Source organism: Bos grunniens, chromosome 14 (assembly GCF_055505025.1).
Source record: "Bos grunniens cultivar Pamir isolate PY7600 chromosome 14, Bosgru_T2T1.0, whole genome shotgun sequence".
NCBI lineage: Eukaryota > Metazoa > Chordata > Mammalia > Artiodactyla > Bovidae > Bos > Bos grunniens.
This window is the reverse complement of record NC_141178.1, coordinates 31,381,278-31,408,278: the sequence shown is the minus strand read 5'-3', so window position 1 is coordinate 31,408,278 and position 27,001 is coordinate 31,381,278. Positions and strand designations below refer to the sequence as shown.

At 32.0% G+C, this 27,001-nt stretch overlaps 1 protein-coding gene across 3 annotated transcripts in view; it reads left to right on the top strand.

Moving 5' to 3' along the window:
* The window catches only part of CSMD3 (CUB and Sushi multiple domains 3), a 1,478,779-nt gene that overhangs the window by 155,176 nt on the left and 1,296,602 nt on the right, over positions 1–27,001 (top strand). For all 3 annotated transcript variants that reach the window (XM_086335396.1, XM_086335395.1, XM_086335397.1), the window contains exon 2: positions 10,730–10,952. In XM_086335396.1, the coding sequence (XP_086191522.1) occupies positions 10,730–10,952 (223 nt within the window). The remainder of the gene's footprint in view (positions 1–10,729; positions 10,953–27,001) is intronic.

Below are 27,001 nucleotides of genomic sequence, written 5' to 3'. Positions count from 1 at the left end.
GAGGGAGGAGGGTTCAGGATGGGGAGCATGTGATTTTTTTTTAAAAAATAAAATTAAAAAAAAAATAATAAAATATATATGCATAGAAGAAAAAAAAAAAAAAAGAAATATAAGAAATCTACTCAGACTATAATAAGTATAGACTCTAACATAAATAACTGAATATATCTGTACTAATGTCAGATAAAGTAGACCTTATGTGAATAATCATATGAATAATAAATGTGATGTTGTCTTAAGTATTATGCCTTGTATCTATGACATGCACTTTATATACATTATTTTTAATTCTTATAAAATAGTTTTAATTATGAAAGTATGGTCCAAGAAACATAAATGACATACAAAGCTTGTATAATATTTATCCACAACAAGAGGGAGTGAAAGCCATTGATCAATCCAAAGGAAAAATTTTAAAATTTATAAACTATTATGTGCTATGCAAAATTAATTACTATTATTCTACCAGAAGATAACATTGGAAAAGTCAATAAAATTGACAAACTACTAGCAAGAGTGATAAAGAAAAATGAGAAAGGACACAAACTACCAATATTAGGTATAAAAGAGGAGAGACGCAACACAGACCTTACAGACATCAAAAGATAATAAGTGTATGTTATGAATAATTCTGTATGCATCTGTTTAACAACTTAGAATGCACCAGTTAATTAAACACACACACACATACTGTATGAAATAAGTAATATGTAATAGCCCTAAGCCTTATAACTATTAACGCAATATAATTCATAATAACAAAACTCCCCTAAAAGAAATCTAGTGCAGATGATTCGATGGATAATTCTAAAAAGATTTAAAGATGATTTAACATTAATTCTACATAGTATCTTCCAGAAATACAAAAGGAAGGAACACTTTCCATTTAATCCTTATAAAGCTGACACTATAAATTTCAAAACTAGATAAACACAGTACATAAAACTAATATACCTTATGAATATATATGAAAAAATATTAGCAAACAGAATTCAACAATATAAAAAATGATTGTAGTATAGCATGACCAAATAGGTTTTATTACAAAATTGCAAGAATGGTCCTATCTTCAAAAATCAATCAGTGCAATCCATAGAACTAAGGTTAAAAATGAAAAAGAATTGCTCCTAACGCAAGAAAATAATATGAAAGGTATAAATATTAGAAAGAAAGAATTTAAAATGTCCCTTGTTGTGGGTGTCATGATAAGCTATATAGAAAATCCCGTGGATTTACTAATAGACTCCTAGATTTAATAAGTGACTTCAGCCAGTCACAGATACAAACTAAACATTTAAAAATCAATTATAAATTTTATATTCTAGCAGTAATACGTGGAGAAGGAAATGGCAACCCACTCTGGTATTCTCGCCTAGAGAATCCCATGGACAGAGGAGCCTTGTGGGCTACTGTCCATAGGGTCGCACAGAGTCAGACACGACTGAAACGACTTAGCATGCATGCATGCATTGGAGAAGGAAATGGCAACCCACTCCAGTATTCTTGCCTGGAGAATCCCAGAGACAGAGGAGCCTGGTGGGCTGCTGTCTATGGGGTCGCACAGAGTCGGACACGACTGAAGCAACTTAGCAGCAGCAGCAATACCATGTGGATGTCTTAATTAAAATAAAGTATCATTTATATTAAGAAAAAATAAACTACTTAGATTTGAATCCAACAAAACATGTCCAGGGATTGTCTGCAGAAAGCTAAGCAAGACTGAAGAAAGAAAGCACAGAAGATTCAAATAAATGGAGAGAAATATTGTGTTTACAAAATGAAAATCTGAACATAGTAAAAATATCTGTTTTCCACAAAGAGATATATAGGTTTAATCTGAGCAAGATTTTTTTGTGGATATAGATTAGATCATGCTAAAATATATTTGAAAATGCAAAGTAACTAGATGAGCTAAACCATTTTGAAAAATAATGAAGTGGAAGGAATCAGCTTGATTTTAAAGCTTCTTTTGTAACTACTGTGATAAAAAATGTGGCACAGGCAGTAGATAGGAATAGACAGGAATAAAACAGAGAATCAGAGATAGGCCCACACAAATATGCCCAACTAATTTTGACAAAGCTGTAAAATTATTTCAATAGAGAGAGAAAAATAAAAGACTTACCAGCAAATGGTGCAACAACAGTTGGACATCCAAAGACAATAAATAAATAATAAATAACTTTTATCTAAGTCTGATGTATTACACATAAAAAATAACCAAAATGGATCACAACTTGAATGTGAAACCAAAGTCTACTAAACTTACAAAAATGAATAAGAGACTATTTAAGATCTAGAGCTTCAAAATAAATTCTTAGCATTTATACCAAAGCAGGATTTATAAAATAAAAAATTAATAAAGTGAAATTCATCAAAATTAAAAAACTTTTACTGTGACAAATATCCTATTTAAAGGATGAAAAAATCAGTTACAGAATTTGAGGAAGATTTGGAAATCACATAGTTGAGAAAGTACTACTATTCAGAAGACATAAAAACTCTAAAAATTCAACATTAAAAAAACTCTAATTATCTAATTAGAATATAGACAAAAGTCATTCCTTAAACTTCATGTTAACTTAAAAAATCTTAAAATTGAAAGCTTATTTTAAAAGTTAAGCTATTCAATTTCCTTCTGATTCCCCCCAAATTAACTTTCTATACATTTAAGAGTTTATTTTTGAACTCTCAAGTCTTTTAAGTTGCTTATGTCCATCCTTATGCCAGCTTTACACTATGTTGATTGCTGTAGCTTAGCTTTGCAATATCTTTTAAATTAATAAGTGTGAGTTATCCAACTTTGGTTTTCTCTTTCAAGATTGTTTTGGGTATTCTAAGTTCTTTATATTTTAGTATGATTTTAGTATAGTTTGTCAATTTCAGTAAAAAAAAAAAAAAATCCCTATTCCTCCTAGGGATTACTTTGAAAAACTGTTAAAATTAATAAATCTAGTAAAGTTATGGGATACTAAATCAACATTTAAAAGTCATTTGTATTTCTAAGTACTCACACTGAACAATCTAAAAGAGGAAAGTAAACATCAAACCACTTATAATAACATCAAAAAAGAATAAAACACTTAGGAATAAACTTAACCAAGGAAGCAAAGACATGTTTTCTGAAAACACTGCAGAAAGAAAAAAAGTTTTAAAAAACACATGCAAAAATTGAAAGACATCCCATGTTCATAAATTTGAAGACAATATTGTTAAAATTTTCAGATTGCCCAAAGTGATATACAGATTCAATGCAAACCATATCAAAACTCCAATGGTATTTTTAATAGAAACAATAAAATAATCTAAAAATTCACATGGAACTACAAAGGATCCAAATAGTTAAAACAATCTTATAAAAGAAAAGTGAGGCTGTAGGCTCACATGTTCTGATTTTAAAATATATTACATAACTCTAGCAATCAAAACACTATGGTACTAGTGTAATTATAGAAACATCAACTAATGGAACAGATAGAGGACCCAGATGTAAACCAACACATATATAGTCAGCTGATCTTCAAAAAGGGTGTCAAGAATACACAATGAGGAAAGGAAGTTTCTTCAACAAATGGTGTTGGAAAAACAAGATATATGTAAGAGATTTAAATTTGATCTTTAATTTGAACTATACATAAAGATTGACTCAAAATTGATTAAATATTTAAACATAAGACCCAGACTATAGATCTCCTAGAAGAAAACTTAGGGGTAAAACTTCTTGACATTGGTTCCAACAATAATTTGTTGGATATGACATCAAAAGTACAGGCAATGAAAATAAAAATAGACAAGTGGGATATATCACAGTAAAAACTTCTATAAAACAAGAAAACAGAGTTAAAGGCAATCTATGGAATGGAAGGAAATATTTGCAAACCATATATCTGATATTCCAAATTTACAAAGAACTTATGCAGTTCAATACCTAAAAAACAATAATTTAAAAATGGGCAAAGGACTTGGATAGACATTTCTGTAAAAAAGACAAACTAATGGCCTACGGCTATATGCTGAATATCACTCATCATCAGAAAGCTGCAAATTCAAACCACAAGGTCTATTCATAGCTATAGGATGGCCATTACCAATATCTATATCTCTTTATATATGGAGAAATTGGAGGACTTGTGCACTGATGTGAGAATGCAAAGCAGTGCAGCCACAATAGAAAACAGTGTAGAAGTTCTTCACCCTTGAAGAACCTAAAAATAAAACTACCATGTGACCCAGAAATCACATGGTCATTTATTAAAAAAATTAAAATCAGGATACTAAAGAGATACTTGCATTCTCAAGTTCATTACAACACTATGCATCATATCCAAGAAGTAGAAAAAAATCCATATATACATTAAAGGGTGAATGAAGAAAATGAGATACATATATATAATAGAAATCAACTTTTAAAAACAAGAAAGTGATGTCATAGGCTATACGATAATTGAACCTTGAGGATATTATGCTAAGTGACGCAAGCAAATTATAGAAGACCAAATAGTATTATGATTCCACTTATATGATATTTTCTAAAGTAGTCAAATTCAGAGAAGCAAAAAGTAGGATTTCAAGGGTTAGGGGAATGGGAAAATCAGGAGTTATTTTTCAATGGATATAGCGTTTCATTCAAGTAAGATAAAAAGTTCTAGAGAATTCTGTCTAAAATATACACTCCAAAATTGGTAAGAGGATATATTTCATTTTATGTGTTGCTTACCACAGTAAAAGCTTTCCAGGTGCCTCAGTGGTAAAGAATCTGCCTGCCAATGCAGGAGACACAGGTTCAATCTCTGGGTCAGGAAGCTTCCTGGAGAAGGAAATGGTACACCATTCCAGTATTCCTGACTGGAAAATCCCATAGACACAGGAGCCTGGAGGGCTACAGCCCATGGGGTTGCAAAGAGTCAGACACAACTTAGCAGCTGAACACACACACACACCACAATAAAAAGGGTAATTGCTACTATTGAATTCATTACAAGATTTTATCCTACAGATGTTATGTGTCAAAAAAGTGTGGGCTGGGCGGGAGAAATCTGATCAATATAATTGGGCACAAAAGCCCAACTACAGCAGATAAACACAAATGCGAAAAAAAAATTAAGCACAAGTATGAATGTTGTTCTAGCATGGAACTTAGCACAAAAGAAAACAGAAAAAATTATAAAATATTCTAAAAATAGGCACTACATTATTCTGTAGTATGAAGGAAAGGTAAAATATGGACATGGAAGTAAAAAAGAAAATATCTAAAAAATCTATGTTGTTAACTAAATTCTTGTTGCTAACATGACCCAAATTATGGAAATTTTAGCTGTTTTTCCAGTATAAATTGACTAAATGGACATTAAATGTTAAGGTGTGAAAAATATAACAGAAGACATTCAGAAACTGTCAAAGACTGAATTTATGGAATTTTTCAATACCAGTTTTAAAGACCAGATTGCCATAAACACGTACTGAACTATTTAGACTAAGTTTTGCTTTCACATGTTCTCATAGCAAAGTGTGCGTACCCTGATCATAGCACTTATTCTATACTAAATAAAATAATCTATATTCCCTTGCTATCTCATTTTGTAGTTTGTCATGAAAACAGGCTAAGATTATGTTCTTTTAGTAATTTTATGCTGAAAGCATTACATAAATGATGAATAGATGAACAAATATTGAAGAGAGCTCATCAAAGGGGATGGGGCTTCATGTGTACTATAAAGAGCAGCAAGGACTTGTGACTTTATGACAGCAATGAATAAGCAAAGTTGTTTAATTTAGAAATGTAAAAGTATATGAATGGCAATATGGATTACCGATAAATAACCAGAAACCCAAGCAACTGTATCCTAAAAGAGAAGTAAGAAAAGGTAAAGTAGCCATTGAAACATATGTGAAGGATACAACAAGGCAATTTACAAAAGATGAATTATAAATGAATTAAAACATAAGATATTTGATTCCAATACTACTCAGAAAAATACAAATATAAAATAGAAAATATGCTTTTGCCTTGCAAAATTTGCCATGTGAAAAAAATCTAGTATCACTGAAATCAAAAGGGTTGGAAGTAGGAAAAACTTAATAATCTTGTGATAGCAGCAAAAATTTTTACCTTCTTGAAGATAGTTTGGCTATCCTCTAAGTTTAAAATTTAGTACTCTCATTTCTGGAATTTTATCTGCAGGATATATCACATAACCACACAAGGATATATGTTCAAAGTTGTTTTTTATACACATGAAACTACAAAGAACGAAGCCATCAAAAGAAGATATGTTAAACAAATTATAGTACAGGTATACCATATGCCATTTAACTATGTAGTCATTAAAAAAGGAAAGTACTGGACATATACATGTGAATCCAGAAAAATATCAGTGATATTTTACGAAGTTAAAAAATCCAGGAAAATATGCTTTAGTATGACTATTTATAAAAAATATATCTAATATATAGAAATACACACATATCTGCATGAGCCAAGAAATGACCTGAAAAGATTAGCTAATAACATTGACTAACCTGTTTTGCTTTGAAAAACTATTTACTTCTAACCTTCTGTGTGTGAAAATTATCAACCTTCTGTTAGAAAAATGTACTTTATTATTAATACTGTGATGTTTAATCAAACATATATTAAAAATGAAAATAAAATGAACACAGATAAGAAACTTAAAAATAAGTGTAACTCCTAATTTGCCTAGAGAAAAAAAAAAGAAAAGCAATTGAAATGCATGAATCAGCAGGCCCTTGAAGAAGTAGTGGACAAAGCTGAGCATGTTATTTTAGGACATATGTCCTTTTTCTAAAACCATCAGGAATATGGGGCTTGAAACTATATAAAACAGCCCATAGATCAGATTGCAGCTGAAGAGATTCATGCCTGCATTTAGTTATGAAGTTCAAATTGGAAGCTGTTCAGGCAGAAAACTAATAGAAATGGGTGATAGCTAATTAACCTAAGGCTTCAAAGTAATTGCTCTGCAAGAAGCAATTTTAAAAGGGGCTTTTCTCTTTTTTTTTTTTATTTTTGAAAATCATAAAATGCTCTGTATGACTCGGGCAAATGAGTAAAAACATAAGTATACAAACGAATACTGAATTTTTGAAAATTTTTGCCTCATCCAACTTCTTGGCAAATTTTAGAAAAAGCAAAAGAATCACAAGACCTATGCCACATATCACATACTGAATAACCCATGCTCTCAACTTTGTTGTATATAAAGATAATCAGAGTATATTACTGAAGTCAATGTGGCTAGGAGGATAGGGTTATACTGATTAATCCAGTTCTGAGCCATTCACTTCACCACTAGTCAATTGAGTCAGCTACTCCAAAGCATATAGCTATTTAGTGGAGAAGTAACTCCCCTAGCAAAAGCAAGGTGGTCATATGGAATGAATGGACAACAACCCAAATTAGCCTCCATGTGCCATAATTTACAACTCTGGCTTCACATCTTTGATGAATGGTTCCTTATACTTAAAAAAAATAGTTATACCTTTATTATATGTACTCATTCCTTCTGAGAGAGAGGCATCCCTAATGTCCTGTATCTCTACACCCAGTTCCAAATACAGATACTTGTGTAGTATGGCATTCTCTCATCCCAAATTAGCTGGACATCTCTCACAGCTTCATGGTACCTAAACTTCATGTAGGATGCATAGATGTGGAAATGAAATCTGGGAATTCTGATGAGAAATGATGAGAAATTTTCATTATAATTTCTGAAACTGAGGCAGGAAAGACAGGACCAGGACCAAGGACAGTCTCCTCAGGTAAAGGCATTAGGAAGGAGAGAAATATACCTCTTTGTTTTGCACTTAATGAAGCCATAACACATGGAGGAATGACATCTAAAACAGAAACTTCTTAACATCTGAACAAGAAACTCTGACCACAAAAATGGAGGAGCACATGCAGATAAAAATGTAGCTGATGACCCTATTGGACCTTCCACGTGTGGCACTTGGAGGGGGAGATTTAAGGGAAGATGACTCTTAGATTACATGTATAGTGGTTACAGGAGACAGATGTACAAGACCAGAAGCCAATGCAACCTTGGGCAATCCAGGCAACATCTCAACCATCCCCTCAATGAGTATTCCACCCCTAATCAAAAAGACCCTCCATCCAGTCAAAGGGCTAAAATAAGATAAAAAGAGGAATCAAGAATCCTGTAGTGCATTCCTCTGTGGCAAGGATGCCTGTACTCTTCCTCTTGTAGTGTGTAACTTTTGCTTTAAGCTTAATAAACCATGTATTTGTTTTCTTTGCTCCTCAGCCACAATGTGGGGTGTTTGTGCGTTTGTGTGTGTTTATTTTTTCCTTGGTGTTTTGTGTTCCTTGTCCAAATTCTTTTGGACAAGTTAAACAAGAAACTGGACCTTTGATAAGATTTTCTGGTATCAAAAACATGGCTGCCTGGCTCTAGATCCAAGCTTTAATTTCATGTAGACTAGTCTAGGGGCTTCTCTGATAACTCAGCTCATAAAGAATCTGCCTGCAATGCAGGAAAACCCAGTTGGGAAGATTCCCTTGAGAAGTGATAGGTTACCCACTCCAGTATTAGGATTCCCTGTTGGCTCAGAAGGTAAACAATCCAATGCAATGTGGGAGACCTGGGTTGGATCCCTGGGTTGGGAAAATCCTCTGGAGGAGGCCATGGCAAACCCTCCAGTATTCTTGAGTGGAGAATCCCCATGGAGAGAGGAGCCTGGAAAGCTACAGATCATGGGGTCTCAAAGAGTCAGACATGACTGAGCAACTCTCCACAGACCAGTCTAGATAAATGTTGGGGACCATATTTTCTGATAAATCTTTGATCATTTCATTACCCAATATGACTACAGAATATCATATATTTATAAAAAACTCTTTAAGAAGCATGATATCTTTCCAGGTATTTGAACAGTTAAGCTCTCAATAAAAACATCTATTTCTGCTTTATTGACTATGCCAAAACCTTTGACTGTGTGCATCACAATAAACTGTGGAAAATTCTTCAAGAGATGGGAATACCAGACCACCTGATTTGTCTCTTGAGAAATCTGTATGCAGGTCAGGAAGCAATAGTTAGAACTGGACATGGAACAACAGACTGGTTCCAAATAGGAAAAGGAGTACGTCAAGGCTGTATATTGTCACCCTGCTTATTTAACTTATATGCAGAGTACATCATGAGAAACGCTGGGCTGGAAGAAGCACAAGATGGAATCAAGATTGCCGGAAGAAATATCAATAACCTCAGATATGCAGATGACACCACCCTTATGGCAGAAAGTGAAGAGGAACTAAAAAGCCTCTTGATGAAGGTGAAACAGAAGAGTAAAATGTTGGCTTAAAGCTCAACATTCAGAAAACGAAGATCATGGCATCCGGTCCGATCACATGGGAAATAGATGGGGAAACAGTGGAAACAGTGTCAGACTTTATTTTTGGGAGCTCCAAAATCACTGCAGATGGTGACTGCAGCTATGAAATTAAAAGACGCTTACTCCTTGGAAGGAAAGTTATAGATAGCATATTCAAAAGCAGAGACATTACTTTGCCAACAAAGGTCCATCTAGTCAAGGCTATGGTTTTTCCAGTGGTCATGTATGGATGTGAGTGTTGGACTGTGAAAAAGGCTGAGGGCTGAAGAATTGATGCTTTTGAACTGTGGTGTTGGAGAAGACTCTTAAGAGTCCCTTGGACTGCAAGGAGAACCAACCAGTCCATTCTGAAGGAGATCAGCCCTGGGATTTCTTTGGAATGAACGATGCTAAAGCTGAAACTCACCTAATGCAAAGAGTTGACTCATGGAAAAAAATCTGAAGCTGGGAGGGATTGGGGGCAGGAGGAGAAGGGAACGACAGAGGATGAGGTGGCTGGATGGCATCACTGACTTGATGGACGTGAGTCTGAGTGAACTCCAGGAGTTGGTGATGGACAGGGAGGCCTGGCGTGCTGTGATTCATGGGGTCGCAAAGAGTCGGACACGACTGAGTGACTAAACTGAACTGAAGCTCTCAATAATTTAAACTTCCCATAGAACTAGTAAGAAAGTTCTTAAGATGGCAGCAGTAAGTTGTTCAGGATTCAGTTTTTCTCAACAACCTTCGGTGTCACTCCGATATGGTTAGTTTAGGATTTTGCTCTAGTCAAACGATCAATTACATAGTTTTGTTGTTGTTGTTGTTCTGGCTTTTTTTTTCTTTTTTTTAGGTCTGAGCCATTTATACCTCTGCTAGAATCAGAGTGGGACAGATTTTTCTAAGGTGCATTGTTTACATGCTGGAGATTTGCGTACACAAAAATGTTAGCACAATTTACTAAGACAAACTTCAGTTAATATTTCAAGACCCAAAATGCATACTAACATCATTAAATTTAAATGGTTGTGTATGAGTGTCCACAATTTGATTGGAACTACTTCTAGGATTGTGCTTGCATGTTAGATCATGTAATGGATAATGAATCAGTAGTATGGAGGATTTTATTTCATCAACTGGTTTGTAACTAAGCACAAGTTGTATGATAAATAACATGTCTTCTAGTATTTTGCTATTGGTGCTTTCCTATTTAAAAAATAGATAATTTACCTAATTCTTAAATTGTTATTTACAAAATTATTGTAGCATGGGTCTTAGAAAAAAAAAAGGCTTTTTTTTCAGAATAATATGTCTTCTAGATTGTTCTTGTTTTTATTAATAATATTAATGTCTATTTATTTGTCTTTTATTACAGGATTTATTTATACATGTGGTGGAACTTTAAAAGGACTGAATGGCACTATAGAAAGCCCTGGTTTTCCATATGGATATCCAAATGGTGCAAACTGTACGTGGGTAATAATAGCAGAAGAACGAAATAGAATACAAATTGTTTTTCAGTCATTTGCTCTAGAAGAAGAATATGACTACTTATCCTTATATGATGGACATCCTCATCCTACAAACTTTAGGACAAGGTTAGTGTATTTTGAATGGAAAAATGGATGGACATATTTAATGGGTAAAAGAAGTTTATTTTACAAAAGATGCTTAACATTTGTGGTGAAATTCAAGTATTACTCCTTTGGAAATATATCGTCTTATGAACAAATGAGCTCCATAGCCTGACTTCAGAACACTAGTAAATCATCTCTCCAAAAAGTGAATTTAAATTGAATTGTACCCCTTTAGAGTGGTTAACGGAGAAGGCAATGGCACCCCACTCCAGTACTCTTGCCTGGAAAATCCCATGGACGGAGGAGCCTGGTAGGCTGCAATCCATGGGGTCGCTGAGAGTCGGACACGACTGAGCGACTTCTCTTTCACTTTTCACTTTCATGCATTGGAGAAGGAAATGGCAACCCACTCCAGTGTTCTTGCCTGGAGAATCCCAGGGACGGGGGAGCCTGGTGGGCTGATGTCTATGGGGTCACACAGAGTCGGACACGACTGAAGTGACTTAGCATAGCATAGCATAGAGTGGTTAAAGATATTTTGATTTTTAAAATTCTTGCCTCATGGTTTCATTCTTTATGGGCATGACTTTTAGTAACGTGAAAGCATGTAATGCATCTTTCAGTGGTATGTGACCAATTTAAATATACAATAATATGCAAAATATTAAAAATCAATGTTTATATAACAGAATACACTAATTTTAGATAACGTGTATAGTTTATAAACTTTAAATATCTGAGAAGTAAACCCTCTTATATCACCAACTGGGACATTCATGATTCTGTCCACACAAACCAAATTATTTATTTTTAAGTTAGTTAATAAAACAGATATGAAAACTAACTGGTACCCTGACTATTTAGAAGTGTTTCTTCAGTATTTCATTTTAGTATATCTAGACATAATTTATGCTGTATTGTCAAGAATTGTTTTTAAACATAAACCAATTCTAATTCAAACCAACAAATTTAAAATGTCAGATATTACATGTTTCATGTAGTCCTAGATTTTTACTAATGTGTGCATATTTTCCTTAACTATAGTGTACTGTCTTTATTGTAATTCAAAATATTCTAAGCAGATAATTTATAAGAATTAGAAACCCTTACATACTTGACTATGCTCGAGTTATGATTCTATGATTCTGTTATTTTTCCTAATAGTTGATTCTGTGTATTTGTCTTCCTGATCTACAGGAATAAGATTATCAACACTAAGTTTTTATACATTCATCGGTCTTCCATATTTTTTGCACTGATTTTTCATATCTTACATAAAAATTTGATATATATTATCTTCACTTTTACTAAGAAAACATGTAATGTATAGAGAAGATATTGGACCAGGAGATAAGGCTTGCATATTAGAGCTAACTTTGTTGTTCACTGGCTGTTTGAGCAATCCACAACAGCTATTCTTGTTTAAAATGGAAGGAGGTAAAAAAAAATAAATAAAAAATAAAATGGAAGGAGGTAATAATAATGAAAATCTGTCCATCTCACTATATTCATTTGAATATCTCATGAGATAATGTATATGAAACTGCTTCATAAATATATAATATTTTTAGTACACATTTCAACTGTTTGCAGTCAGAATGACAGTTTAAAATGTCTGGAGTGTTTCCAAACACGTTTGTACAAAGATAATATCACTAGATTGATTACAGATTAAATTCTATTTTTCTTTCTTTCTTTTCTTTTTTTGCTCTACATTTATTTACTGAAGATTTCTAACTTAATTTCTTACTTCATTTTACACTGTTAAATTCATAATATCTATTTATTTCAAAGATATACAGTATGGCAGACACATCAACAGTGCTCTTTCATTGTCATTGCCAATATCGTTAAAAGTTCCATGTCTTTTATTAATGATGCAGTCAAGATAGTGTGTGTGCCTGCCTGCACTAGTGGCAGTGTGTGGGTGTTTGCTTTCACCTAGTGAGGCCATGAAAGAAAATGGAAGACACTTCTCAGACTATCAGGTCAGCTAAATTAATGTAAATAAAGCTAGAAGCACAAAGGTTTTTTGTATTTCCTTTACATTAGCAATGTATGCTATTATCATTGTGTAAATATGGAAAAAATAAAATTCTCCAAATGTTATCTAATAGTTTTAATCACTCCACTGATAATACTGTTTGTACAAGTATCTATCCTCTGTAGATACACTCAAAAATGAGAAAAAAAAATTTATTTTATCCCCATCCTTCTTTTTTTAAGCAACTGTCACCTCTGGGAAGTTAAATGATGCGATTCATGGGGTCGCAAAGAGTCAGACACGATTGAGCGACTTATCTGATCTGATCTGAAGATGGGGAAAATAAATTTATTGTTCTCATTCTTTCTTTCCTAATCTGTAAATGGGGAATAACAACATTAAATTTACAGAGCTTTTATGATGAATACAGTGTAATGAAAGTTCAATAAAACAAATCTTTAGCATTTATTAAGTGATTCCCCTGTACCTGACACTATATCTTGTAATTGTTACATTTAATTTCTCCCCTGTTTAAATAATGTGAAAACACCCCTATTAATATCATCATTTTACCGTTTGGAAATTGGACTTATATTACTTGCCCAAGGTTAACACTGTTAAAAGTAACCAGAGGCAGGATCATCACTGCAATGCAGATTTGTCTGAGTTCTGAGATTAAGCTTATAAATAAATTAATTAATTATAAAACAAATTATATATAAGTATGATATATATATATATATATATCTCCATGGTTTGTTTATTGATTAAAGCCTATTTTTTCTTAGCAATATTAGGTAAAATTTAATGAATGAGATAAATGAAAAACAATAAAAAACAACTGAATAGTAGAACATACAAAGATATAAACAGAAAGATAAAGTATAAGTTTATTCTTGGTATGAGTTTATGAACTCAAGTACATTCTCTATAGCATTTTGGTTATTGTCAGTATATAATATATCTGTTGGTCTTTATGCTTAAAGAAATACTGTTGCTAATATTAGAGAACTGATTTTAATTAGCAAGACTTGGGGGGAAAAATCCAGTATGTATCCTACAGCTCCTTCCAGACTGTGTTTGTACACAGTCTGCTGTTTGCTTAGAAGCCTAATCTGCTCCTGGCAGTTTGATTCATTTTTGTGTCTGTTCTTTGACTCACTGTTTTCTTGCTTTTTCTTTCTCTCACATCCTCACTTAATACATGTCCTTATGGTATGCCTGCTGCTTTCTGTCTTTCAGAAATTGATACTCATATATTGTTACTTTCCATGCACTCCAATAGACTTTTGATAAACAGCTTTCTATACTTGCCTTGCCTGGAGAAACCCAGGGACGGGGAAGCCTGGTGGGCTGCTGTCTATGGGATCACACAGAGTCGGACACTACTGAAGTGACTTAGCTTGGCTTATACTTGCCTTGTAAGAACACAGAAAAGATGATCTATAGGTCTTATCATTCTTGCTTGTATAAGAGATATATTCAGTTTTGTAATCACAATTTTATTTTTTTAAACTATTTTCTAAACTCCAATTATTGATGATTCTGCTTGTTTTTATCTCATTGTTTTAAAATTTATTAAATAAAAATTGATATTGCTGGCTGAATTTGATATTTAAATAGCAATGTACCATTGGAAAATTCCTTTATAATTATATCTTTAGCTTAAAACAAATTTGGTCTAGATGTGAAAAGAACAATTGTAAGCTTTGTTTACTTTTTATTTTAATACTGTATTTTCTCAATAAGAAAGTTATGTGCTGTTGCTTAGTCACTCAGTCATGTCTGACTCTTTGTGACCCCATGGACTGTGGCCCACCAGGCTCCTCTGTCTATGCGGGTTCTCCAGGCAATAAAACTGGAGTGATATCTCATTGTAGTTTTGATTTACATTTCTCTAATAATGAGTGACATTGAGCATCTTTTCATGTGCTTGTTAGCCATATGTATGTCTTCTTTTGAGAAATGTCTCTTTAGGTTTTTTGTCTACTTTTTGATTGGGTTGTTTGCTTTTCTGGTATTGAGTTGTATGAGCTGCTTGTATATTTTGGAAATTTATTCTTTGTCAGTTGTTTCCTTTGCTATTATTTTCTCCCATTCTGAGGGTTGTCTTTTGCCTTGTTTGTAGTTTCCTTTGCTGTGCAAAAGTTTTTAACTTTAACTAGGTCCCACTTGTTTATTTTTGTTTTTATTTCCATTACTCTAGGAGGTGGGTCATAGAAGATCTTGCTTTGATTTGTCATCGAGTATTCTGCCTTTGTTTTCCTCTAAGAGTTTAATAGTTTCTGGTCTTACATTTAGGTCTTTAATCCATTTTGAATTTATCTTTGTGTATGGCATTAGGTAGTGTTTTAATTTAATTCTTTTGCATGTAGATGTCCAGTTTTCCCAGCACCACTTACTGAAGAGGCTATCTTTGCCCCATTGTATATTCTTGCCTCCTTTGTCAAAAATAAGGTACCCGTAGGTGTGCGGGTTTATCTCTGGGTTCTCTGTCTTGTTCCACTGGTCTATATTTCTGTTTTCATGCCATGTTGTTTTGATGACTGTAGCTTTGTAATTTAGTCTGAAGTCAGGAAGGTTAATTCCTCCAACTCCATTCTTCTTTCTCAAGACTGTTTCAGTTATTTGGGGTCTTGTGTTTCCATATGAATTGTAAACATTTTTGTTCTAGTTCTGTGAAAAATATCATTAGTTATTTGATAAGGATTGCATTGAATCTGTAGATTGCATTTGGTATTATAGTCATTTTCACAATATTGATTCTTCCTACCCAGGGACATGGAATCTCTCTCCATCTGTTTACATAGTCTTTGATTTCTTTTATCAGTCAGTGTCTTATAGTTTTCTGTGGAGTGGTCAATGGAAACTTGCTGTAAGATTAGGGAACTCAAACAGGGGCTCTGTGGAAGGCTGAAGGGTCAGATGGGGAGAGAGATTGGTGGGAGGTCCAGGAGGGAGGAGATGTGGGTGTACCTATGACTGATTCTTATTGGTGTATGATAGAAAACCACAAAATTCTGTAAAGCAATTATCCTTCAATTAAAGTATTTAAAAAACAATTAAAAAAAATAATAATACTGGAGTGGGTGGCCATGCCCTCCTCCAGGGGAATCTTCCCAACCCAGGGATCAAACCCAGGTCTCCCACATTGCAGGTATATTCTTTACCATCTGAGCCACCAGGGAAGCCCAAAAAAGTTATACCAAGATGTAAAAAGAAAAAAAAATCACTCAATCTCATGAAACAGAGACAGATATATTCATATATATAGGACCATACTATGTATATTATGTTCACATTTAATCTCCTTGCAATAATATATACATAAATTCACATGTGACTAGAATTTTTATAAGCATCAAGTTTAGTGGCTGTTTGTCTTACTATAAACATGATAATTTAATTATTCTATTATAAAATATTTTGTTTTTTGCCTTTCATAATTAATTCATATATAAGCATTAGAATTAATTCAGACAACAGGCTCACATCACGACCCCTAGATGAAAAGAATTCTGGAAAAATAACATTTTGTTCTAACCTCAATCATGAAAAGTGGCAAAGAGAAAGCTCAGAATCAGTCACATGACAGAAGATGTCATAGCATCAAAGTGTTTCATTCACATATTTTACTATTAATTTCAGTTTTAAGAATCTTATTTCTGTAAATAATTTGTTTGTAATTGAAAGAATAGGTTTGTAATTTAAGAAGAAAAAGTATATGTTGTGGCCACTACTACACACCATGACCATCACATGAGGATAACCATCTCCAGTTTTTTTAATGACAACTTTAGAAATTATTTATACTTCAGATATTTATTTGTAAATTTCTTTTAAATTTTTCATGGAAGATCTGTTTCTATTCTTTCACTGTGAGCCTATGTATGTCCTTAAAACTAAATGAGAAAAATTGAAAGCATATTATAATGTAAATAATAACAAAAGTAATAATGTGTTGATATAAATTCAATGAGTATCATACAGAATCTAAAATACAAAAAATTATATTCTAGTGCTAAAGGGCATAAAGTTGGAAAATGAAGATCCACACTATATTCAATGTTAAAATGACTAAATTTTATAAAGCTCTCATTCTTTGGAATCAAAATACAGAATTATCAAAAACTCCTAAAGTATTTTGGGTTATTTGGAAAAACGATATAGTATTTTGTCAAACTATCACATAGAAATTACAAGGAAAATATTTAAGTATAAGAAAAAAGTTTAAGCTGCAAAATTAGAATGCACAATAAAAAGTAATAATTAGAATGTGGTATTGGCTGATATAAGAGTAGAAGATATTTGGAACAAATTTTATATGAATTCAGAGAAATAGGAGAAGATTATATCACACAAGATACTAATATAAATATGAGAAATATTTCCTATCATTATAATACATGAAAAAAATTTTAAAGAAAGACATAAGATATGGTTCCATGAATAAAAACATTTTCTGTGATCAAAATATATAGTGATCAAAATATATATCAAAATAAATATTTAAAGAATTATCAGAAGAAATAAAAATTTGACATTATATATACACACTCATATATATATACAAATAAATATGAGACACAACAGTTTGATGTGCCTAATAGAAAAAAATTTTAGAAATTAATATGAAATTTATAATATATATAGAAATATACAAAATATGAACAGTGAGTTCATAAAGAAAAAATGTTAAAAAGCTAATATACTGTAAAAAAATACAAGAATATTTCTAGTGGTTTCAAAAAATAAATGAAAAGAACTATGTAATAATTTTCAAACAGAAAATTGTCTAAGACCTGAAAAACTGCAAACACTCTCAGTGAAGGTATCCTGGTATTTTCATGCCTCACTAATGGGAATATAAGTGCGTATATGATTTCTGAAAGATAACAAATTATCAAAAGTATTTACTCTTAAATTTTATAAATATCTGTCTCTCAAGTTATATACAGATTTTCTTTGCTGTTTTGTTTAAAGTAGCAAAATCATGAATGTTTAATAAGCAAAGGAGTAAATGTAGCAATTAGAAAACAAGTCTTATAAGAATAATTATGGATGGGGAGCTTCCAGATGGCACCAGTGGTAAAGAATTCACCTGCCTTTGCAGGAGACATAAGAGACATGGATTTGATCCCTAGGTCAGGAGGAGGACAGGGCAACTCGCTCCTGTATTCTTGCCTGGAGAATCCCATGGACAGAGGAGACTGGCAGGCTATAGTCCATAGGGTCACAAAGAGTCGGACATGACTGAAGTGACTTAGCAAACACAAAGGTTCATGACATATTACCAGCTAGAGTAAAAAATAGATTTCAAAACAGTATATATAATAATGTAATGAGATAGCTTGTACATATATCTGTGTGTCTTTGTGTATTTGTGAACTAAAGGATTTATTACAAAATGGTAACTATGGTCATCTCATGGTAATGGAATTAAGAGGATTTATTCTTTTTATGCTAGCCCTTGATTTCTAAGACTTTTTACTTTTAATATCTAGTGACATTAGAAAAAACATATTCTGGTTTGCTTGTATCTCATCTGAGTTTCAAGAATATTTCCCACTGTATATCACTTAATGATTTAGTCTGAATTGTAAACTGGAAGAGATGAATATTAATATAAAAATGAACATTGACTAATTTCATGCTCAATAAGTTAGACTTTCAAATGAATCAGAACCATAAAATGAAACTTCATATTTGAACTTTTCAAATTTACAATCTGTTATCATACTAAAATAATAATGAAAAAACAATTGTGAAGAAAAAAAGTACTTTTTAAAGTTAAAAACTAGACAGCAAATTATTATAAATTTAAAATTATATAATTTATATAGTAAATTATTATAAAGTTAAAATTAGACAGTGTGTATATCAAAATTAATCTTTTTCTAAACAATTCTTTTATTGTCCAGATAATAGCCCTATATCAAGAGAAGCAAACTGAAAATGTACATATATATAGCATATATATATGTGTGTGTGTGTATGTGTGTGTGTGTACATCTTGTTCTTGATGTCGACTAAAGGAGAAAACATTGAATATTTTGATTGTTTAGATTAATAAATGCTATTAAAGGTCAGACTTTAAAATTGAGGCACACATTTTCCACAGCTCAATATACAGATCTTCAGTGGTAAAATTAAGTAAAATTTGACAAAATATACTCATTAACCCACACTCTTATGAATATATAAACATTTTCATAACCCCAGAAAATTTTATAGTTTTCCCTTCCAGTCAATGTCTATCTTCACAAGCAACTACTCTACTAATTTGTTTCATCAAGACTTACTTTTGCCCTTTCTAAATATTCGTATACATTAAATGTTATAATATGTATTGCTTTCTTTTTTGATCTTTTTCACTCAGCATGATGTTTTTGAGATTCATCCACATTGTGCCAACAGCTTGTTCCATTTTATTGTTGAGCAACATTTTATGAATTGTTCATTGTCTGTGTAAAAATACAATGAACATTCATACACAAGTTTTCATATAGATACATTTTCATTTGTCTTAGGTAAATATCTAATAAGGAAATTGTTTGGTTACTGGGTTAATATATTTTTAACTTCATTTTAAACACTTGTAATCAGCTTTCCAATTTTTACTTCACCACGAACATATGGAAGTTCAGATTGTTCCACATCTTCCACAACATTTGAGATCAGCCTTGTGTTTTTATTTTTCATCTCTGTTATAACTACTGAATATTTTCTTATGTGTTTCCTGATCATTTATTGATATATCTTATAAAAAGTTTCCTGTTTTTAACTAGGTGCTTCATTTGTCTTTGGAGAAGGCAATGGCACCCTACACCAGTGCTTTGCCTGGAGAATTCCATGGATGGAGGAGCCTGACAGGCTGCATTCCATGGGGTCTCTAGGAGTCAGACACACTGAGCGACTTCACTTTCACTTTTCACTTGATGCATTGGAGAAGGAAATGGCAGCCCACTCGGGTGTTCTTGCCTGGACAATCCCAGGGACGGGACAGCCTGGTGGCTGCCGTCTGTGGGGTCACACAGAGTTGGACACGACTGAAGTGACTTAGCAGTCATTTGTCTTTATAATTGTAATTTGTATACTTATACAATCTTTTTACCATTTTTTACAAATATATACATTACAAATTCTTTTTCAGCCTATGATTACTTTTTCATTTTCTTTCACTTTCTTTAGTTTAAATTTTGACAAAGTTCAATTTAAATAATCTTTATATATTTTAGTGCTTTCTAAGTAGTCTGACAAATATTTGCTTATCCAAAGATGGAAAGATATTCTTCTGCATTTTTTTCTGAAGCTTCAAAATTATAGACTTGGTATTTAGGTCAGTGATCAATCTCAACCAATTCAAAAGCATGGAGAAGTCTAGGTTCATTTCTAGTCTATGTGGCTATTATAATAAACAAGAATGAGCATGGCTTATGTTTCAAAGAATCTTCGAAATGACAACCAAATAAATCATGTGTCTTATCTGGCTGCTTCTGAGTACAGTTAAGATTAAGCATATTTTAAGTAGTTTTTAAAACATGACTGCTTGATTAAATAGATTTTGCTAGAGAAATTCCTGTCACATTCTTCTCCCTATCTTTATGATAAGAAGAGATACCTCTTTACTTTTTTACTACTTAGTGTGATTATCTATAATCAATTTATCCTTTTGTACATAGATGCAAGATACACTTCATTCTTGTTAAATTCTCTGAACTTCATTTATCTCCTTATTGTTATTGAATATCAAAGATTTACCCAGCATTTTTCCTCAGTATACTGAGGGATAGTTACAAAAGATGTAATACTTTGTCACTATTTATTGTTTATTTTATAGATTTGGTGCGTTCCTGACATAACCATAGAATTCACAAGCCTAAAAAAAAAAAAAAAGAATTCACAAGCCTAAAGGACATAATCAAGGAATAGTAATTAGAATGAATAAACAAAAATCTATAGCTAGAATTCCCACTTGTGTAATTGGTAGACTTCCTCCTTCCTAAAATGCTGTCAGTGTCCCCATAAATGTCACTATAGTTCTCTTTTTACTATAGTGGACACTGATTAATCTTTTCTCTTTTCTTTTTCTTCTCTTCTTTGCTTCCTGAATTTCTCATGTAACCTTTTAATATTCATGTTAATATCTCTTCATCCTAATCGCTGCTCCTCTCAGTGCAACACAGTGATCTGTATCCTTTCTTGTAGGTATACTGTTGAGGGAGAGAATAACTTTCTCACAAAAATTATCAGAAAGTGGTTAAATGACTTGCTAGACCATAAAAACAAATGGCCATAGAGTATACTCTATGGCAGTGCACTCCACTGATTTAACTGTACTCCCAAGTCCCTGTCTCCAGAAAGATTTGAATGAGAGTAGTACAACCCAATCCATTTTGTTGTCTGAAGATTTCCACCTTCAGAGTTAGAACCAGTCCTTGTATCATGATTATCTCTCTTGTATAATACAATGTCTATGAAATGCAGATACTTTACTGCCTGACTTACTGGAATAGAGTACATGTTTGTGTGTGTGTGTGAGTGTGGTAATTACATATGTGATATTAACAACTGTATACTCAATAAATAAAGAGAAATAATAACATATTTTCCTCATTTATCTATTATATTAATGAGATCCAAATGACATTTATTTTGCTTACTGTTAATCCAGCTATGATCTTAGTAATTGTCTTGTATAGAAAATACAGATTACAAAAAAAAAAAAAGAAAGAAAGAAAATACAGATTACATAAAACACAGAAATTGAGGATAGAAATGTAGAAATGGGTTTTTCTATGAACAAGCTTGAAACATTTGCTATATTGTGGCTAGTATTCTCCTCCCCCAAATTTTAATTTACTTAAGATATATTGCATTGCCATAGGACATACAAGTAATTTTTTTTAATGGCAATTAAAATTTTGATGCACCATAGGCAGTTAATGATTCTTCTCTTTAGATATCATTCTTTACTTTGGAACATTCAAATTAATGATTGGAGAGATCTCAAGGACAGACAGGGTTTCTAGAACTTTTTGTCAACATAAAAGACTCTTTCAAATCTGAGTAAGGCAAGGATTCAAGAGTATACACAATCATTTGTTGTTTATACTAGGCACATTGCCAAAAATAATTGAGGTGGCTTTTATTAAAGAAACAGACTAAATTAAACTATTAAAAGATGGATTAAAACATAAAAGATGCCACCATCAAGTTTAACTATGTTCATTGGATTATATTTATTCAATCTTTTATAGCAAATTTATGAAAGGTTTACTTCCATTAGCCTGTTTTCAGTTAAATAGCACAGATATGTCATTAACTAACAGTATTTCTTATGCAAGTATCTCATTCTTCACAAACATTCATTTTTCATCTGTAAATGGCATATCAAAAGTCCTGTTTCTCTCCCAGAGAGCGACTCAATGTTATAATAAATTTGTTAATAACTAAAATTTTCATTTAGCAATACAAAATCTTGAATAAAAATTTTAGATTAGGCATCCAGATTAAATCTTTTTGAATTATTTAAGATTTTTTAATATATGTCTTCTAAAGGAATCTATGGGTATTACAAATTAACATTTTCTGAATATGCAGGTTATATCAGGCTATTTATATGCAACTGTTATAACATCATTTCAGATATTCTTCCTAGTACTTCTACTCTACAGATGAGGAAAAGTTCAGAAATACCAATAACATTAACAAGATAAAAAAAATAGGTTTCTAAGAGATTGAAGTTTGAATATAAATAGGTTAAAGCATAGCTCATTGGTTACATTTATTTTTATTTTTCAATTATACCATTTTTGAATGATGGACTAGAAGATTTACTTTATTTGCTTTTAAAAGAAGATTTAGTTTAAATTAGATAACTATACAATCAGGTAAGTTTGCTAACCATTTATTTTATTATTTTTTTTATTAAATCTAACTTAAAAGGTCAAGAGCATTAAAGGGTATAAGGAAAGGACCCATATTTGTATCAGGATCCACTTTTTTTAAAATTACCCTTTTGCTATTATGACATAACATACATCCAAAGCATATTTGTGTCATAAAATGATTGTATCAAAGACGAGTAATCTTTCATAGACGTTTAAATTTGATGATCTTAATATATCTCGAAGACATTGAGCCTTCACAGAAAAATAATTAAATTTATCAAATGAAAAATACATATAATTAAGTGCATGGTTATCACTTTTTAGAAGACATTTTTATTCTATCTATAAATGGTACTTTAAAAAAAATCACTACTTAACTATATATAAATTCAAAAGTGGTATTTAACAAATCTTTAACTTACATTGATTTTATAAATATTATAATAGTAATTTGGGCCAAAGTTTGGAAAGAAAAATAAACTTGATTTAAAGGATTCAAGAAATATAATTATTTTCTAAATAATCTTCCTCACTAAATGCATATTAAAGACACTAATATTAGAAAATGTCAGTGACCATAAATTTGTATAAATACATATATGAAATGTAAGGACTTTACAAAAATCAATGGAAAGATCTGATAATAAAATCTTATCTTCAACTTCCATATATTAAAAATAGTGTACATATATAATATTTCTTTACAAATTTTCTTCTTTGAGGTATTTACAGTTCAAAAATAAAATTTCAGGAGATTGCCATGTATGTTACACTTCTCTTGGTGGATAGAAGGGCTAAAATATGTATATAATATGAAACCTTGCCATGAAAGCTACCAATATGTTTGCAATATGTTTTCTTCACCTACATGAACCAATCTGAGCAACCTCATTTCATTCATTTTTAAATTATAATTTATAATTACAAAAATAAAATATTTTGGGGTGAGATGTGATCATTGGAAAAGCCTCAACTGAAAAGAAAATTAATATTAATCAACCCATTGCCACACCATATCTATTGTTATACTGATACTGTTTGATGTGTCAGTTTGAATTTACATATGAATTTCCTATATTCATCGTATGCTTTTTAAAAATATATTTACATATACAAATATGTAACTCTAAAACATACAGATTATGAAGCATTATATTAGCATTAACACCAATAAGCCTACAACTTGACAAAGACCATCAAAATATTTCTTTATTTCTTATCCATCCCTGGCCTTAGTCTGATTTCTCACCAGGAACAGGCATTTTCATATTATGGCCATTATTTTCTCAAATTTTTACAGAAAAATGATTTAATTATGCATGCATGTATCCCTAAACAACAGAAAGTTTAATTTTTCTTATTTGCAAGTTTTGTAAAATATATATCATACTGTTATAGCTTTCTGAGACTCGTTTTTTGACTCCACATAATGTTTCTAAGAAACATCTAGATTTTAAGAGTCATCCATGTTTTGGTCCCTTGCTTTAGTTTATCCATTTTCACTCATCTTTATTCAATCTTATGCATATATTACACTTCACTTAGGAATATAATGCACTATATTGGTTTATTTTCTAAAAGATAGTTTATATTGCCTTCAGTTTTGCAATTACAAATAATACGACTATGATAAACTTGTATATATTTTCTAGTACAGAGTGTGAGAGATCCTCTCAGATCCCAGAGAAGAAGGGCTAGTTCAGTGTATACAGAAGATGCAATTGTTTAAATTTACTCACATTCCCATAATGCAAATTGTTTTCCCAAGTGTTCATGCTACTCTACAATATCACTGATAATATATAATGATAAATTATAATTGACAATGTCTTCATATTAGACATAGTCAACATGATGTTTTTCAGGGATTTTAATTTTTGATAATTTATTGGGTATAAAATGTTGTCTCATGGTTTGAATTTGTGTTTTTCTGATTGAAATAAACCTTTCTTTAGTATTATGTGCCACTCCTGAGGGTTTGGATTTAAGGTAGGAAGAAAAAGACATGAGTCAAGGAAAATTCTAGATTTTATTGTCATAGAAACCTGAAGAAAAAAATCTAGTTATATTTTTCTGGATGAAGAAGATAGACAATGATCATGTTGGGGTGGAGGTGGAAATAGGACTTTGATTTGATCATTTTAATTTCTAGGTCTATTAGGCACACTACTTTCTCCCTTTCGTTAGGCACACAAGTAGCAATGTCAAATGAGTATTTAGATACGCAGTCATGGAGTTAATGGGAGAAGGAAGCAATGTGAAAGCAAAGTGTTGGACAAGAATGTGCTGGGAAACAGTGAGAAAAAAAATCTGAGGACTGAGGTATGACATTCCAGGTATAAAGTACATGTAAGTCAGGAAAAAGCAACAGAAGAGGATTAAAAGACAGAGGCCAGGGAAGTTAGAGGAGATCAAGTGAGTGGTATCTTGGGAGCAAAGAAAGTAGAAGGAGGAACAATGAGCATCTATGACACATGCTGATGTCAAGCCTTCCTCAAGTTCAATGAGAGTCAGGAATTGCCCATTGGATTTAATGACATACAGGTCATTTAAAAGTCAAAAAAGTTACTTTTTTCAGCATCATTGAGGGCAAAAATCAGATTGAACTGGATTGGATCAGGAGAGAATGGGAAGAAACAAAATGGAAACAATTATAGACCAATGTGTATACAATGAAATTTTAATGTAGAATTTACAAAAATAAAATATTGTCCAGAGGGAAATGTGGAAATAACAGAATTCATTTTAATTTTATATATATACTTTTCAATCTATATTTATCTTATGGGAGATATTCATGTTCACATTTCAGGATAATAGGAATAATTCCATAAAGAAGAAATTTTAATGATGAAGAAGAAATAAAAACAGTTGCTAGAATATGTTCATAAATGAGAGGAGATAGTGTCCAGTGCACAGGTGAGGGAGCAGACTCAAGGAGGATAAGAAATTCATTCACAAGAACATACTCTCTTAGGCATTACACTACATGATCACACCTCATATGGATGTTCAGAAGTATGTCTTTTTTGTGGCCTTAAGAGCTTGCCGCTGGTTCAAGTCTGTGTTAAGGCTCAAAGTTGCTTTTAATCCTGGCTTGTGATGACTTGGCAATATAATTACCACAATAATTTCGTAAGACTGTGGTCTTTGAGTTTTATCTGTCACCAATTATACTCAAAGCTTTGACTTTTATTTTCTAAACATGATTCTAAATTAGGATTGATTGATTTTGCCTCATTGCCCTTTTTTGGTCTCTCTCATAAATTCTTGGTGGCTATCATGAAACCAAATGAAACATGAGAGTTCTGTGTAAAGATGGTACCCTTAATCTCACTATTATTTAAAATTTTTGAGGCCCTTGCTCTTTAATCCTTTTTCAATCTTTTTAATATTGATATTGTATCCAGAAGTTGGCTGTTTCAGTTATAGGATGTTGTTATCTCTAAACTCTCTTGCCTTTGATCTCTGCTTGAAAACCAGCCAAATATAGCTCAAACCCTTTTTTACAATATAAATGTATATTGTAATATATTTGTAAAGGCAAATCATTTATAATGCATTTCTAAAGGAAGGCAATTTTGCACAGCACTTTCTGGCTTTTTAAGCCACTTTCTGTAGAATGAAAAGCTGAATAAGCTCATGATAAGCCCTCAAAGTCAAATACTTTACCAAAATCTGTGCCACAGCCTAAAATAGATGTTTATATTTCTAGCATGTGATGTCTATTTCCTCAAAACCCATTGCCGGCTGCTAAGCAAATTGTACCTATTTTACACTTTTATTGTGGCAATGTAACACGTAAATAGCTATTCCACAGATATTTTACAAATAAGCAGATGAGTAGCCAAAAAAGGGTAGAAAATTATTCTAGTTTTAACACAATGTTAGTTATAAAAATGACTATACGATAACCTAGTTTAAAAATAGCAAGATGTCACCAGAAAGTCATATGAATTTTTTTCCAGATGATAGTCTTTTCTAGTTCAGATAGACTGCTGTTCTTCAGTCACTAAGTCATGTCCAACTCTTTGTGATGCCATGGACTGCAGCACGCCAGGTTCCTCAGTCCTCCACCATTTCCTGGAGTTTGCTCAAATTCATGCCCATTGAGTGGGTGATACTATCTAACCATCTAGTTATCTGCCTCCCCTTTCTCCTTTTGCCTTCAATCTTTTCCAGAATCAGGGTCT